Source organism: Calypte anna, chromosome 6, assembly GCF_003957555.1.
Source record: "Calypte anna isolate BGI_N300 chromosome 6, bCalAnn1_v1.p, whole genome shotgun sequence".
Classification (NCBI taxonomy): Eukaryota; Metazoa; Chordata; class Aves; order Apodiformes; family Trochilidae; genus Calypte; species Calypte anna.
Window position 1 is genome coordinate 12,021,361 of NC_044252.1, and position 17,488 is coordinate 12,038,848.

At 36.6% G+C, this 17,488-nt stretch overlaps 1 protein-coding gene across 6 annotated transcripts in view; it reads left to right on the forward strand.

The window, feature by feature from the left end:
* MYPN (myopalladin) overlaps nucleotides 1-17,488 on the forward strand; it is a 64,798-nt gene that overhangs the window by 18,658 nt on the left and 28,652 nt on the right. For 5 of the 6 annotated variants that reach the window (XM_030452863.1, XM_030452859.1, XM_030452858.1 and 2 more), the window contains 6 exons: nucleotides 9,826-10,001; nucleotides 11,530-11,581; nucleotides 13,566-13,713; nucleotides 15,180-15,257; nucleotides 15,469-15,610; nucleotides 16,529-16,552. In XM_030452863.1, coding sequence (XP_030308723.1) covers nucleotides 9,826-10,001; nucleotides 11,530-11,581; nucleotides 13,566-13,713; nucleotides 15,180-15,257; nucleotides 15,469-15,610; nucleotides 16,529-16,552 — 620 coding nt within the window. The remainder of the gene's footprint in view (nucleotides 1-9,825; nucleotides 10,002-11,529; nucleotides 11,582-13,565; nucleotides 13,714-15,179; nucleotides 15,258-15,468; nucleotides 15,611-16,528; nucleotides 16,553-17,488) is intronic. The other variant, XM_030452862.1, reaches the window with a different exon arrangement.

Sequence of the window (17,488 nt, forward strand, 5' to 3'; positions counted from 1 at the left end):
AAAAAAAGGAAATTAAATTAATTAAGGAAAAAAAATAGACAATGTATTTTTGCATTTTAAAATTTAAATTTTAAAGAACTGTTTTCAAATACTGTATTTGTCTCACTAAAAGAAAGTAAGAAATTACTCCTTAGTAAGAAATGTTATGGATCTTTATGGAAAGCAAGATTGATGGTTTTAACTGGCTAAAAATACCAATTGCCATGATATCTCATACTGATGTCTGAAGGTATTTGAGATAAGTGAACATAGAATGCTATAAAACAAAGCCATCCATACAGGAAAAGAGAGGAAAGGAGTTAATTTAAGTTTGTATAGCAATAATCAGCAGCAGTTCAGTTGTAATTGAGCTGACAATTACTCTGCTGTGACCCTAGGAGAAACACTGTTGTTTTATCAAGTATAAGACACTCTTATTAACTGATATTTACTCATGTTGTGGGACCAGCCTGCCAATCCTGACGCTTCACTTTTCACATGTATCTATGAGGATTTCGAAAATTAAATAAGTGACATTTGTAAAGATTTAATTTATCTTGGAAATTCTTAGATCTTATCAGCATTTCTAATTCTAAGTTTGTTCATATAGAGCTCTTTAGTCAAATTTACCTGCCACTCTGGTGGAATTATATTTCCTTTGCTAGGGCTCTACCAATCCAATAGAAAGAAAAATTCTATCTTTCAGAGATGTACAACACATCCTAACATCTGCAGTATCATAAATAGATGATAAATAAATATCCTTAGAACAGATGGTTGCCTATCCTTTTATAGGCATTTTAGAAATCTGTGTTGCTTTTCTATATATTGAAAAGAAATATTTTCATCTGCAGCACCAAGTTAAAGGACTCTAAGGCTCACAGATGGTCCACTTTTTCCAGTTAGATCATTATCATCTTTATATTCTTCAACAAAACTGAGTACAGCACTACTACCACTTCTGCAGTCAACACCTCCTATCATCTTTCTCACTGAACTAATAGTCATAACCATCAAATGAAAACCTGTCAATGAAATCTCAACATCCAAAGATGGAAGCTCCAAAGATTGTTGTGGTAAAGAATCTTTGTCCTCCATTCCCTTGGATTTCTGGCACACCAGCTGCTAATTTTTTCAGAAGGGAAAAAGTTTTAAAATGCACTATTAAGTAGACAGGAACAAGTATCTACAAATAAACCCTCTTGTTATGGACAGTCTTGTCATGCAGACAAAAAGTTTCCAGTTCACAGGATCACCCAAGTGACTGTCAGACCATTTTGCCCCCCTAGTGCCTTCAGTAGTAATATGCTCATTCTCAGTGCTTTACACAGATGCCACAAAGGGTCCCTTGTCCATGACAGGAATGTGAACTTCCAAAGGACTAAAAGATTTATTTTATATAAGAGGGATCTCTTCTAAAGCTGGGTGGAGTACCTTGCTTCAGAAGAATATTCTTTCTACTGTGCTTCATACCTAAACTCACTGCTTAAATTAACAATTTTAGGCATTCCTTTTGCAGAGTTTATGCCATTATATATTTCAGCTCTTAAGTTCATAGAGGAGTCTGATTAAAAGAGAAAACAGTGCCAGAAACTGGGGTTCTAACAGAAAACAGACAGGAAATATCACCAGCCCACTGATACAATCTCTCGAGGTCCCTTCCAACCCTTAACATTCTGTAATTCTATGATTACCTACACTCTGTGAAGACAACTTGCTTATAAAGGCATTGAGACATTTCTCTAGGCACTTGACTTGTTCAATCTTTTTTATTTGATTTGATTCAAAATGTCAGTAGGATCCTTGGTCATGAGAATCTTTGCTTTTTCTTTTCTGTCATCATTCATAGTTCATAGTACAAAGAAAACAACTGAAATAATCTTCATTTATACACATTGATCTGTATAGAAACTCCATCTGGTTTTCTCTGTATTGAGAAAAAATGAACACTGCATTGCTTGTTTATAGACATATACTCTGGTGCACAATGTTAAATTTATGTATTTCTTCTGAAGGCCATAACACTATCCTTAAAACAGCACATCATGCCCATGCCTTTGACACACACACACACACACACACACACACATAAAACTGTCAAGGTGTTCATGACATCTAAGTTTAGGCATTTAACAACCATCTGAATTAGCAGCTGACACTATACAGGCACTGAAGCTTCACAAGGGCAGATCTGAGAACCCAGGAACAGTGACTCATCTCGTGGGGTATCCAGGGATGGCCAGACTCCACAAAACTAGGTGACAGCTATCTTGTAACTTGAGTCTATTTTTGTCCCACAAAATCAAAGCTTTTCTATTGAAATTTCTTTTTCAACATTTGTTTTTGTTTATTTTAAATAATCAAATAAGCTACTTTTATGAAAGACAGTCAGTGCAGGAGCTGTTACACTTTTATAGAATACTTTTCCAATTATATTACACTGCTGTCAGGCACCATACTGCTTCAAACAGAAATGCACACCTAGTTTACTGAGTCGTGCTTGTAGCCAGACCAGGATCTTTGTGGAGCTAACACACAAGTCCAGAACTCACAACTGGATGGCCTAAGGCCAAGGGAAGTACCATCAGGGACAAAGTCTCATTGGGAAAATCAGTCCCAAACAGATCATCTCAAGAGAAAGTTCAGGCTCAACTTTCATTTTCACAATTTAAACTAACAAATAAAAGCCAAACCTCAAGGGGGCAAGTTTGAGCTCTCTCTCCCCTTGTGTTTTAAAGTTTTTTTGCATGTGTGTATGGATGTGCTGTATTAAGGAGAAAGCTGGGAATTTCAGCCTCTTAAACAGTGATTCCTGATCATAACTGGTTTTAAACAAAACTTTTGTCCTGTTCATCCAAGAGTCTTTCAATTCTACCAATGTAGGAATAACATTTAAGAAAGGGTGTAAAAAAAATCATGTGCCTGACTTGACCGATAAATATTCATGTGTTTCTAGTGATCGTGGCCTTTATTGTCAATGCTACAGCATGAGGAAATAATGTTCTTTGTGGTATGTCTTCCATTAACCATAGGAACAATTAGAACATGGGGTTATTTTACTAAAAATATTGCTTCTCTTTGATTTGCTGTGCAAAGCTTCCAAAACAGTGAAGGAAGCACCTTGTTGGCCATACCTGTGGAACTGTGTCCAGAACTGGGCTCAGAACTGGCATCTGTCTTGCTTTGAGGGACTTCCAGGGTTTGTGATGAGTTAGTTCATTGTGAAGCTGAGCAAGGAGAGAAAAATTCTCATAGATAAGCAAGTGAGATATAAAAATCAGTATTCCCAAGAAAGGACTAACTGGCAAGGTAGCAACTGATGAAAGAAAGCTTAATTCTCACCCACTTGAAGGCATGACTTCTTCCTTTAATTTAGCTGAATGACCAAGCTCAGTAAATGAGCATCCTTTGGACACACACATGCAAATTCATGCTTGCCTGTATCCTTTGACTTAAAATGGACTTCCTAACCATGGAAAGAATACAATATATACACTTGCAATGTTGAGGTAGTACTGTGGAATCCAGAGCATTGTGAAACAAGGACAAGATTCAACAAGCTCTGTAATGTAGTTTCTCAGTCAACACTAGAAGCAATCAGATGGCTAAACTGATGTAATGGGGATTATAGGAGAGAAATTAGAGATAGGATATTTAGAAAGAAGCTGATCACACAAAGGGAAAAGACTGGAAATTACAGTAGACAGATACCATGTTTGAAAGCAAGACAGTAAGGATCAAAGCTGACTATGTAAACATAGTGTAAATGACATTTATGATGGATCAGGGTCAAAAGATTATTGGCAACAAGCTTGGTAGGGAACTATCTAGTGTATACAAGGGCTCACTGAGCAACTGAAAACTGGATGGTGGAGCAAGAGAAGGAAATGGGAACTGATTTGAAAGTGTCAGCATGTGGAAAGCTAAATCCTGCTTAGACCTCTCCAGTCTTTTTAAGATAACTCAGACTCAATGGAACAAACCTACATGTAGAAAAAGCTTGTTAAGGCTACCTATCTAGAAAGAAGTCTCAGTGAGATATTACTCATTTTTCAGTATCATCAGCTGAATGCAATGACACAGAAGAAATAAACAAATACTGATACTGTAGTATATGGGCCTCTAGCTAGCTCAAACATTAGCTCTTAATTAAAGTGCACTACTACAATTATTGATTGTTTGCTTTACTCTGACTATACTGCAGGTTAGAAATAAACATTTAAAAGAAGTGTGTAGCGTATTTCCAGAGTGTTAAAGGTTTTGATGATCTCCTCATGCTTCCTTCTAAAGACCTGTTTCTGTTATGAGTAATGATAGGTGTGACATTCACTCCTCAGTGAGGAGAGCACTCCTTATTCCCTGAAGCTCAGAGAGGCCTACATTCTCCCAAACTGTTTGGCACATCACTCCAAGGTTAATTTTACTTATGAATCACATTGCATGGCTTGGCATACCCAGCTATCCTGGAAGTGTCATAAGGATTTGATGTTCTAAAAACAGGCTGCATGTCATAAGGTTTCCATGAAAACATTCTTTAACATAGGCATACAAAGCTTAAAAAGTGCATTTTAGTGCTGCCCTGCTTAAGACTAGATCTGAAAGTAATCACAGAGTTTTAGAGGCTGAAATCACTTAAGCTCCAAGGTGGTTTGTTTGGTTTTTTCCTGGCTGCCAGATGAAAAGATTTATTGTTTTAATGCTCAAAGTCTAGAAAGCCAAACTTCTTTTACATGCAACTCCAACCAAGTCAACAGATTAAGGCATAGGATGGATTTGGCACAGCAGATGACACTGCTTGTGCTTCAAGGGAACCTGCCTTGTATGATGAAGCTATCATTACAATTCATGGCAGGAATGAAATGCCAGTGACAGAGAGTGCTGCTACTTCAGTCATGCTACTTAGCATCAGAAGCCCCCATGGCACTGACATTTCATTGCTACCACATACAACATTTTGATTTTTGAATAAAACAAGGTGTTAATGAGCAAGGAGATATGGCCATACCAAAGCTTTATGTAAAAGCTTAATTTTACAAGACAGAATTGTTTTTCATTTATAAGCATTGCAAAGAGAAACAGAAGATCATTACTGAAGCTGCAAATTTTGGACTCGTCAAAGGAAAAAATAGCTGCAAATAATAGAATTAACTCCTGCTTCACTGTCTGTCTAAGCCTACCAGAGGAAAATACTACTCACATACTACTTAAATAACTGGAAAAAATAGCTTACATGGTATATTTAATTTTGCTTGTAGGAAACTAGAGCTGTGCCTCTCGAAGGCATGCAATACAGTCCTATCGCTACACAAACACAACAGATTAATTGGAAAAGCTGATCAGTAGGAACTTATTGGTGATAATATCTCATATTTTGTGTAATATGTTTTGCTTTATTTGTCGCATAAAGCAGTGAAGAGTCACACAAAAACATGTGGAGTAGATACAAAAATATCACTCTGCTACCTAAGCTATTTTAATGCCCTGAAAAAATGCTGCTGAAAATGAGATCAAATTCTAGAATATGGGTATTATCTTTAATAGTTTTTTTAGCTGATGAAGGTAAAACACTAAAACAAGACTCACTATAAGGAAGAGGCATAAGGGAGGTATATAAAAAGGCATGAGTAAGTGCCATGGCTCAGCTCCCAAAGTACAGAGATGCCTACATGAATTACACACCTAAAAGGCAACTTGTACAATCATAGACCAACTTTGTGCTTGTAGTCATACAACTGTACATAAACCTTACGTGTTCTCTCCTGAAAATGTTACTGTTGTCAATTATCACTAATTGCAAATCTTGAAAACCACAGAACTAACTATACTGTATAAAGAATTTTAAATTTTGCCCCTTAAGGATCAGAGGAATCCTTAATAATTTCCAGGTATGAAATGGCACTAATCAATTTCAAAGGACCTTTTCAATTAACCCCATAATGCACATACTTTTCCCTTGGAGCTGCTAAATGTTTCCTCTACTTACTCCTGGCAGTGTTGTTCCTCTACCCCATGCACTAGGTGCTTGTGCTCTGGGTACCAAGGATCCCAGTACTAGCTCTGGTGTCAGTATCTACACTTTTATCACTGAAAGATCATCACTGAAAAAAAAAAAAAAGAGCAAATTTAACAAGCTTTTCTGGGGAGCCAGTCTAAAAAAACCCCCATCATATCTAATTATTAGTGGGGACAACACCAGACTTGGTCAAGTCCCTATGGGCAAAGTCGAAAATAGATGTAGCTTTTCCTTCTCTTTGAAGAGTTTTGTATTAGAGGATCTGAAGGTTCCTGACTGGAAGATGATGGAATGGGAACACTATAGCTCAATTAGAAGAGGCTAGAAAGATAATTGTTTTTAAAGGAAATGTGTTTTGAACAGAAGTGTAATAGTAAAGATGACACAAATAAAAAAGCAGGATTTACAGATTAAATGTTTGCAAAGAACACTGCAATCTAATCTACTGATAATAATGGGAATAGTACTGTGACAGTGAAATCCTTTAAAAGAAAGGTAGTTTGAAAATAACCATTTTAAGAGCAGTGATTTTGCCTTTTAAAAATTACTTCTAAGTGCTGCTTTAGTGCTGCTTCACAAGTTCTAAAAAGATACGGAGAATGGTAGATGAAAGAGAAAGGGAGAGAGAGGATAAGGAGAATAGTTGGATACTCCAGAGAAATGTATGAATATATATACATATGTACTTGCTCTGTTCTTTTATACCTCCACAAGTGTCTGTTCTTGGCAGCTGTCAAGACAGCATGCTGGGTTAGGTGAACTTGTATTCTCAGCCAGAACAATCAGTAAGTTATTTCTTGTTTAAGTTTTTACATGTGCTAGCTCACCTACCAACCCAGAATATATGATTATGTTATTACTCCTTTCTGTATAATGACAGCATCTCTTAAATTTTCAAAGGTGCTGCATGTTGTATGGGTCTGGTTAATATCCAGAACACTGTTTACACTGTACTGTAAAGCACCTTAAAAAAGTTCCACTGAGGTTTGAGAAGTAGCAGGAATGGCTGCTGAAAGCTATCCTGGAATAAAGTGTTGTCCAAGGAAGATGGTCCACTGACAGAAAGTACCATGAAACACCTCATTTTGCCCACCAGATTGGTAGAAAACCTAGCAAAATAACTATAGTGAACTTCAGAGGAACAGAAGAATACTCCCTTACAACACTGAGTTCAAGCAAAGACCTTTGCCAATTTAAGATGCTGCTGTAGTCTCCTGAATGCTCAGCCCCTTCTTTCATGGTTATTAACATTTACCAAAGTGATACATAAGGGAATTTGTATGGTTCAGTTTTCCTAGCTCCACATGTCTACTGTCCTGGACCAAACCCATTTTCATTAGACCAGAACAAGGGCAGTTTGACACTGATGAACCTGGCATTCTGCTTTGGAGTGATAAACTTCCATCAAAGAAGTTGACATCAGGAATTTAACATTTTAAAGTACTGTAGCCAGACAAGAAAGACTCAGATCCCTAAGGCTCAAATGAAGAGAAATGTATAACTTTGGTTTAAGTTCTCCTCATGAAGCAGTGCCAGCTTCTCACTGGTAAAACCATGCAAGTATGATGGATGCATTTTAGTGAAGCAAGAATGCACTTCAGTTATGAATGTCAGGGAAAGAGCTGGGACATTTTACACCCTGCTGGCATCCTCTTTGAACATTACCATGTTTACCACACGACCATCCATTGCAACCAGAAATGTTAAACTCATAACATTAATTTTCTTAGATGTATTTTTCAATTCTTTTTACAAAGGAGGCTTGTAAAATCTGATAAGCAAGCTGATGTAAGCACAAATCAAGACTTTAAAGTTGTAGTTCTCAAGCTAGAAAGGTTTCCCATTCTAAAAGGGGAAATGGTGTTATGCAGCATGATTCATTCTACAGCACAGAACCTTCCCTCCATAGCAGACAGACCTGTACGCTTTCCAAGCTGTACAGTCAAGTGATTTGACTGTCCAGCTACAGATTAAACTAATGTGCCACTCCAAGTGGGCTGGGGAACACCCTGTCTACTTTAAGAAAGCCCTGCTGGACAGCTAAGACTGATGGTGCACAAACAGTGCGTGGTTTTCTTCTTAGCTATGTAATCAGCATTTAAGCTCCAGATACGTGCTCCTTCATACCTGATAGTTCCTCTGAGGCTCTTTTTTCAATATGACATTATACTTCTATTAAATTTTGGTTTTCCATTGGTGTGGATTGTCTTTTAGATATGTTTTTTTTCCTAGGATATTGAATTGGGGGGTTCCTTATTCTCAGTTTCTAGCACAAAGTTGTTAAAAGTTGTGCTTCCAAGAGCTGAATAGAATTGAATACTAAATAAATTTATTGATTAACATTATTGTAAATGATCTGAGATTGAAATGTATCACTATGCCTTCCAGAATGAGCCAAGTAATATGAATTATTACAATTTATTACTCAAAAGCCTACCTATCTCCTTTCACAACTAATCATATGCTGTAATATAGAATAGTAAATACATTTGCCATTGCTTTTATAGTATTTGTATGCACTGAAGAGCCAGCAGGTACTTTTATCAAGTTACCCAATAAAGATGAATGGAACAAGTATTAATTTTAAAAAATGAATTGAATAATAATTTGATCAGTATGACAGCCCACACACATGCACAAGATGCATTAATCAACCATACCTAGTTAAGAAAATAGCACAAAACAGAAAATAAAAGTATTTCTGTGGAGTTTCATATCTATATTTATGAAAAAAGTTACGGTGAAGATGAATCCACCTTAGTTTGACTTTTTAAATTTAGGTAGTTAGCTAAAAATGCAGGTATTTTTGAGTGTTACCCTAAATAGTTAACTCTGTGTCTAGTAGACCTTTTCTATAAAACCTAGATTGCCTTATTGAATTTGAATCTGGTTCTGCAAACCTATTATCTTTTTCTTTCTCTTCTCTTTTCCATATTACCAAGCAATAGCAATCAGGCCTGCTCTCCCCTCCTACTGGGTCTCAGGTTGCACTGGTGATTGCTGTCCTTAACACACCCTCTGTATGGAGATGCCTTTTCACAAACTGCTTTTACTTTTGCTTGGATTCCAGCATTTTCTTAGGAAATAATCCTTCTGCACACTGAAGGACTCTGGAATAACTTAGATGAGAGTGTGAGGTCTCTGAGGGGCTCAATATATTCTTGGATGTGTAGCTGGGTTTAAAAGAGAAGGACAACAATACAATGCTGAAAAGAATTCAAGGTCCAGCCATCTCACTGGTCATGTTCCTGTAAGGAAGAACCTCCAGTTCATAATATATCATTTCTCTTTCTTTGTGATACTCTTATGTCATCTTTTATAAAAAGCAGATTTGTCCTAAATATGTGAGAAAACAAAGAGTAACATTATAGTAAATTTCAGTCACATTCTGAACCAACATGAACATTGGAAACACAAGTCTCAGGGCAATTTGCTGACTTGGGATTTGGGGTTATTTTGCTACCTTGTAAGGCACAACACAGATCTGAGCTGGCCTCAAGAGAAATTTGGGAGCTACATTGGCAGTGTTGCAAATTCACATCTCTTTAATACTGAAATCAGTATATAAACTAAAATATGAGCTAAACTAGTTTGTTAGTATGTTTAAATACTACAAAGAAACTAATTGTATTATTTACTGTAATTATGAAGTATTTCATAAGTATTACAAAAAAGTAAATATTTTATTCCTGCATCTGTTATTCAACACTTACCTGCATTACTCTGTCAGAATCTTTAGGTCAGAACACACCCATTTTAACATCATAAACACTTCCGACATTGAAATTCTAGTTGTCAAGTTAATTGCATTGATAAAATTTGTTTCCTTGCAGGTGGTACTGTGAAGGGAAGGAACTTGAAAACTCACCAGACATTCAAATTATCCAGACAGGTGATCAACACTCACTGATCATTGTTGAAGCCTTTGAGGAGGATACAGGACGTTACTCGTGCTTTGCTTCAAACATCTATGGAACAGACTCCACTTCTGCAGAGATTTACATAGAAGGTAATGTTAGAATTGATGAAGAAATTGGTTGTTGTCATACAGGTTTATGTATTTTGTATGTTAACTGTGTAACAGACTTGCCAAGAAAAAAATCATGGCAGAGAGTCAAGATTTTTCAAGTAATATATTTATTACTTCTCCTCTTCAGACAAGTATGTCCCTTAACATATAATTTTATTGTGTTGCTTCCCAGAGGTTTTATATATCTCACTGCAGGATCAAAGTCTAGAAACATTCAGATTCTGATACTCATATTTTTTCATCTGTGGTTACTCTTCAGAAACATAAGAAGCTGAACTTTGTGTATAATTCTTATTAATCCCCTTTCCCTGCAGTCATCCCTGCAAGTTGAATATATGATAGATCCATATATATGTACTAACACATTATTGGGACCTTGCAACCAAAATAAACATGACAGCAATTTCATATTTCACTTGCACAGCATATGTTGTAAGAGAAACAGAATACATATCTGCAAATTTAGGTCTCCCTTCTTTCTCTATCTGCTTCTTAATACATTCTATTTGGCTCAAGAGAGGTCTGTTATATTTCTTTTTAACAATTTTTTGGAGGGAAAGGTTTTAGATTACATCCAACATTGTGCTAGCAAGACAACACATTTAAAATAAAAACATAGGGTCTTTTATTTCCTTTTTGTCTTTTTTCTGTTTCTCAGGCAGACAAGCATACTATGAGTATCACCACTGACAACAGTGGGACCATAAACTAAAACATGTACCTACTCAATGCAAGGCTAATTTTGCTCTACTGTTATTCTTCTTTCACATCTCTAATCTGACAGTGAAAGGATGAATCCTTTTTCAGTGTCATCTGCACTGCCCCTGACATTACTGGGAGATGCCTGGGCTTGTCAGGGATTTATTAGTTCTTGAGTCTGGGTCCAAGATCTGCTTTTACCTAACTCAATGGATGCTGGATGGAAGCTGTGGCTGATGGAGATGCTCACTGGCAGGAACTGCAAAGGAAATGCAAATTCCAAATGTAGTGAAAGTATAAAACGTCTCAATAAGACAGCTGTTGGTAACCTGATCTAGTATCTTCTCCAAAGTGGCAGTAGTTTAAGAATAATAGCACTGATTCCAGGTATCTCTCTTCTTTTATCTTTATTTTTTTAACGTAACTGCTAGTATCATGAGTCTGAGGAAAAAAAAAAAACAAACCACAAACAACACAAAAGCAATTACAGACTAAATCATACTAGTGGCACATTAAAGAGAATGTGAGAAATACCCAGGCATACATTCACTCTTGGATAGTGCTTTCCTTGGTTCAGTTGTACCTTGTCCCAAATCTGTCTTCGATCAGAAGCAGCTCTGCATCTTACACTATATGCAGTGTTGGTTCATTTCCACTGCAATGTGACCTTTTGGCATAGCTACTTAATCTTATTTAATAATTTAATTCCTTATAATGCTCTAGGGGAAATATGAATTAAGGTTTGTATCATTCAGAAATAACCTTTTCCAAAAAGTCCTCTGCTAAGTGATTCTTTTCTTTTTCATAGGTGCCTCTTCTTCTGATTCTGATGGTGAAATCGTCAAAGACGAAATGGATCAGTAAGTTTAAAATCTGCTAAATTTCCCATATTTCTTGGGGAAAAAAGAAAAAAAAAAGACCACACAACTGTCAGCATTTCAGCTCTCGGTAATATTTTGCAGCTTCAAACATATAAGGCTTTTGTTTGGGATTTCTTTGGATTGTTTGGGTTGGGTTTAATTTGTGTGTTTGTTTCCTTTCACAAATACTATGTGCATTTTTAGCTTAAAAAGTGAAAAATTAATATTAAATATAAATGTAAGAAGAAATACTTCACCTTAAACTACTAAAATTAATTTACCAGAACAGATACCATTTGACTAGACCAAACTTAAATGATGATTTAAGCCTCGAATTGGAAAAGCAGTGTAGCAAAATGTCTCTCATGACAACATGGGATGTCATTAAGTGTTTAGCAAAAAATGGCTGTACGTGGATTATTTATATGTAAGATTAGGAAAGCAATACATATGAACTAAAGTAAACTGAAATGATAGGTATAGAAGACTACTTAATTATAAAAAGAAAGAAATGGTGTCAGATGTGACCTAAAACCTGTGAAAGAATTTAATTTTTCCTAAATGAAATAAATTCCCTCTGCATTCAGAACCTTATAGAATGATGTTAAAATTTGTAGACTTTCAGAATCGAAGTCTTTCTATTAATTGGAAAGGGAGTCCTAGACTGGTCAAAAACTAAATTAATCAGTCTTTTCTTTTGTACTCCTATGTATGTATTAATCCATCCCCAAAAGCATCCAGTGCTTTATAAAGAGGAAATGTTAACCAGGTAGATTTATGCACCCTTGTTTTTTTTATTATTTATCAAGGAGGCTGATAGTTATTACAAATGTCATTTTCTTTTAAGATTCAAACACAAAACACTGCAGTGTACTTGACTGAAGACCTCAGGCTGACAGAAAACTTGTCTTAGTTGATTTTTACTTCAGTGTTGTAAAATGCTTGAATGGATTGGTTTATGGACTTTTTTAAGTGTAAGGTTTTCTTATAAAACTTAAGATGAAGAATTTCTCAAAAGTTTTGGGACAAATGCTAAGCTTTTTATAGTACTACCTCGTATTTTTACAAATGTCTTGGGCATAACGTTTTTTCTTATTCATCTCAGGTGTTAATGTAGCAATGACTTGATTGCATCTCTAAGTTGCTTACCACATTACATCGTGCTGCATTCTGTATACCTTAGGAAAAAAAAAAAAACAAACAAGAATGCTGCTATGATGTCATAACTGGAAGTCCCCAAATGATAGAATTATGAAAGATCAGGTTTGGGTACAATCAAAGTGTCCTTATTTTCACTTAGCTTCCAGGTATCACCACATGAACATGAACACCTGTAATGAAATGGAATTGATATGAGAATGGGTGCAAAGAGAAGTTCACAATTTCAAAAGAGAAATCGGTGATCACAACTGTATGTTCACTCTGAGTCAGGCCTCCTCTAGTTGAAGGATGGGTTTCCTGGGGGGATCTGTGGTACAGTCCAAAGGAGACAGTGCCTAACTCAAACTGAATGAAAACACTATCTCTTCTGTAGTGAAACAAGGAAACCAGGTGCCACTAATTGCCAGGGAGTGGGCATGAGCTTGTGTTAAGCCCACCTGTACCTGATTAGGGCGGGCCCCCACTGCACATGAGCAGGATTAGGGGGCCAATAAAAGGTGAGGCTTGAAGCACAGGCTCAGCTCAGTCCTGAGCACACCTGCAGAGAGGTCAGTTGCTTCTCTCAGCACTGCACTACCTTCATTGTGCCACTAGCGCTCATCGCCCTTAGGGTGACCTCTCTGCTGGCTTGCTCAGGACTGAGCCTGAGACTGATCTTTATAAAATGCAGTTTACCTAGGAGTGTGTGTCAGATTAGATCAACTAGAATTCAATGCCAAAAGTGATGCTCAGTTTGTCACGTTATAAAACAGACATAACCAAGGGACACACACGTAGCTCTTCTTTCCAAATAGAACACTTGTTTTTTGTTATTATTCCACAGCAAACCAAAGCCAGCCGACACCTCCTTGAATGCAGCATCTCCTGCTGTTAGAACTGCAACCAAACATCAAGAAAACTCCAAGGCACCACCTGCCATGGTTCAGCCTGTGTCCATGGCTGTCCAGCCTGTGTCAACACCAGTTAATCAGGTGGGGGAGACAATACAGTGAATTTCACAGACCAAAATCAAGCCCTTAAAATTGAGTTTCTTTCATAGCCTGTGACTCCAACCTCCCAGTTTTTCTAGGTTTTGCTTTGCTGTTGAACTTGAGCTTCGAGCCTTGCAGCCATACAGTAGTTGCATGCACAGAAGATATATCCTGCCCACAGCTAACTTTTAGCACCTGGCAAAGGGAAGGGAAGCTTTCACCCCCAAGTTACAGGCATCTCTTTGGCTGTGAGCAGAAGGAGCAGCTGCTGTAGCTCAGCCAGCAGTGGAGCCTGGGTGCACCCCGAGACTGCATGCCAGGAAGGGCACTTGGCTGGGTTAAGCAGCTCACTGACTTCTGCATATTGCAGACTGACTCATTCACTTTCAATAGTGGCAGCCTGCAACCTTTTCCTCTCCCTTGCTATATAACTCACTTGAAATAATTTTCTTTCAATTAAACTTATTTTAAGCTAAATCATTTCACTAACAAGCTTACTTTATATGTACATATCCTTATTTAGCACATCATATTTTAATATCCATATATAGGAGTTTCTAATAAATGTTTGCATGCATTTCAAGTAGTTTGTATTATGAGCTATCAATATTAATAACTGTGAATTCTTACATAATAGGAAAGAAGAGCCACAACTGAAAATTTAATGAGACACTTGCTTTACACTGCCTTTTCAATGTTTACAGCCTAGAATTAGGTGGTAACAAAGAAACAGATAGTGAATAGGTGAAGCAATGCATATTTAGTTTGGACTACAAAGAGAACAGAAGCTTTTGTGGCATTTGCCCAGAGTTTGCCTAAGTCAAGACTGACAGGTGCCCCAAAAATTGTCACTTTTAGTCTTGGTGGTTTATAAGACTCCATCTATAAAATTTGGCTGTTTCCTGAGATACTGAATCACCAGTTCTGCTGTTCTGGGGCAGCTTCTATTTCATTAAAACAGCAAACTCCGTTAATCAAGTTATGTAAGGAAGCTTTGCAAAAGGAGAATAATTCACTCTGATTTCATTGAGTTGGATCAGTAGGGTGATATTCCACCTTGTAAACTGGTTTTGGCAAAGGAGAGGAATTACAGTAGCAGCCACACACATGACTGACTGAACTTCTCCATATGAACAACCATAAGTATTTCTAAATCAGAATTTTTTAAAATCACCACTAAGCAGCCTATATAGATTTGCTTTAGTGCAGTATTAATGATGCAGGTTTTAGGACACTGCAGTGAAGTTTTGCTTGTCATGATTAACTCTACAAGGCAATAACAGGATTTTTATTACTCAGACAGTAACACATCCAGGAAGAATGCTACCAGCTCTCTACAACAAAACAACTTATATCCATAAGTTCATCCAGTAAAATATGTTTTGTATCATTCCAAGTGCATGGTTCTCCTGCATATGGAAAAATATACTCTGTGCAGCTAAACATCATCATGTGGTGTTTTGCAATTACAGGCTCAAAGCCCCACTAACTATCTGCAAGGACTGGATGGAAGACCTATAATTGCTGCTCCTGTATTTACAAAGGTAATTTGTTCTATGACATATTTGAAAAATAAAAATGTCAATTAATTGTACAGAGGGATAATTACAATTTTATAGCTACCAAAGATAAAAGAAAAGGAATTATGCATTTCTTAAGCAATCGAGGATTTAAGTGGCATTATGAAATCTTACTGAAATCAATATTCCAGACCAGGAAGACATTTACTGACTGTGTATTCATTTTCTCTATTAGATGTTACAGGATATTTCAGCTTCTGAGGGGCAGCTTGTTGTCTTTGAATGTCGGGTAAAAGGAGCTCCTTCCCCAAAGGTTGAATGGTATAGAGAAGGAACACTGATAGAAGATTCTCCAGATTTTAGGATATTACAGAAAAGTATGTTTCTTGTATGTAAATATTGCCTCTAAAAAAATATAGGCAACCAGGAAAAATACTGATGTACCAAAATTTTTAATTTCTTATTCCTGCGGTAAGAACAATTTAAGCCATATTTATGACAAGAAATAACACTTACAGAAGCCAAAACTGTGGATGAGTTGAACAGCATACTCACAGGTAGTGTTTGACTAAGATTCTCCAAACTACTGAATTGTTTTGCCTTCTAATTGACCCCTTTGCCACTTCAATGTACTTTTCAAATTCAGTCTTACTTCTGATGTTTGTTTTTACACCATTAATATAGAGTTCCATTGCCTGTAAATCCCTCATCTTTTAATAAAGCACTATTTTAATAGTGCTTACAGGCTGCAGATTGCTCATTTATTCACTAAAGTAATGTTAGCATGCTGATACAGGTGTGTGTACATATGATACATGATAGCTTGTAAATACATACTTCTACTTTAATTTTCAAATCCAGTCTGCATCTGTAGTTTCCTTTTAACCCACTGGAATGCTAAAATTGCTAAAACTCAGTAGAGATTCCTTAAATTTCTATTTAAACCTAAATGAAATAATATCTTAACTTGAGTTCACATATGTAATTGTTCCAGAAATTGTCTTTAAGACACAATAAAGTAGTACTTAGACCAAAAAAAAAAAAAAAGTCTTGTAGAATTTATTTCTTGTTCATAAGTTTTCAGAAACCTTCACTAGTGTTCATATTGTTCAGTGGATTTGACATACCATTGAGTACAAGGCCTGGCTATCTTCACCACTCTTAAACAGAAAATTGGATCAAAAGGAGTATTCCATGAGATTGAGAAGAGCAAATTTCATATTTAGTACCTAATTAAAAAAAAATGGCAAAAGTAAATATATTCAATCTACTAATTCTGCTCTTCTTGCCTTTAGAACCAAGATCTATGGCTGAGCCAGGTAAGGATTGTCAAAAGGCTCATACTTTTTTTATAATATGAATGTGGTCATTTAACCTCAGAAAATATTAATTATGTAAATTTCATATTTAATTATTCTTCTTTCCCCATGTCTATAGCTACTAGTGACATGCATTTCACTGTAGACTGTTCCATAACCATATGAATTTAATGAATTCTATCACTTTTGAAGAATGTTCCATTCTGCTTTGACCCAGTTCTAATTTAGGATGTAAATGTTCCAGTTCTAACCTTAGGAGCTCAAGATTAACAATATTAATGTATGAGGGTCCCCTGTATAGCTGAGATTCAGAAATACAACAGATGATGTAGAAGTGAGCTATTTTTATCTAGTTCACCAGCTAGGGACCATTGCATCAGCTGTTTAGTCATGTCAGCCATTCCCTTTGCTCCCTACCAGCGTAATGTGAGAGCATCACATCAGGTGTTCCACTCCTGGTATCAGCATATTCTATAAAAGTGGCTGGATTTGCTAATTTCAGGTGTCAGAGGAGAATGTGGGCTACTCCGCATGATTTGAGCAAAGAGGCCTTCAGGTTTTCTTATTACTTCTCCAAGAGACAATCATTGTCCCCATTAAGCTTTTCACTATTGAAACTGTAAAGCTGCTCGGTAAGACAGAACATTCCCAAAGGAGTATTAATCCCTATGAAATACAAACTTCTGTAATTCTTCTCCTTGCCATGTTAAACATTTTTAACCCCCAAAAGTGTCTTGAAAGAGACTCCTCTCTTTGCAATGTCTTTCACTGACACTTAGGAATGAAGATCCAGAGCTCCTACCAGAGCACACCGATGCCATTCCTTTACTGTCCAGTGGCATCACTGCTGAGTAATGTGAAGCAGTTTCTAGAGGGTAATCAGTTGAGTGCAGTTGTCACTGCCCCATCACCTGCTGCTCATTCAGAAGGAATTTG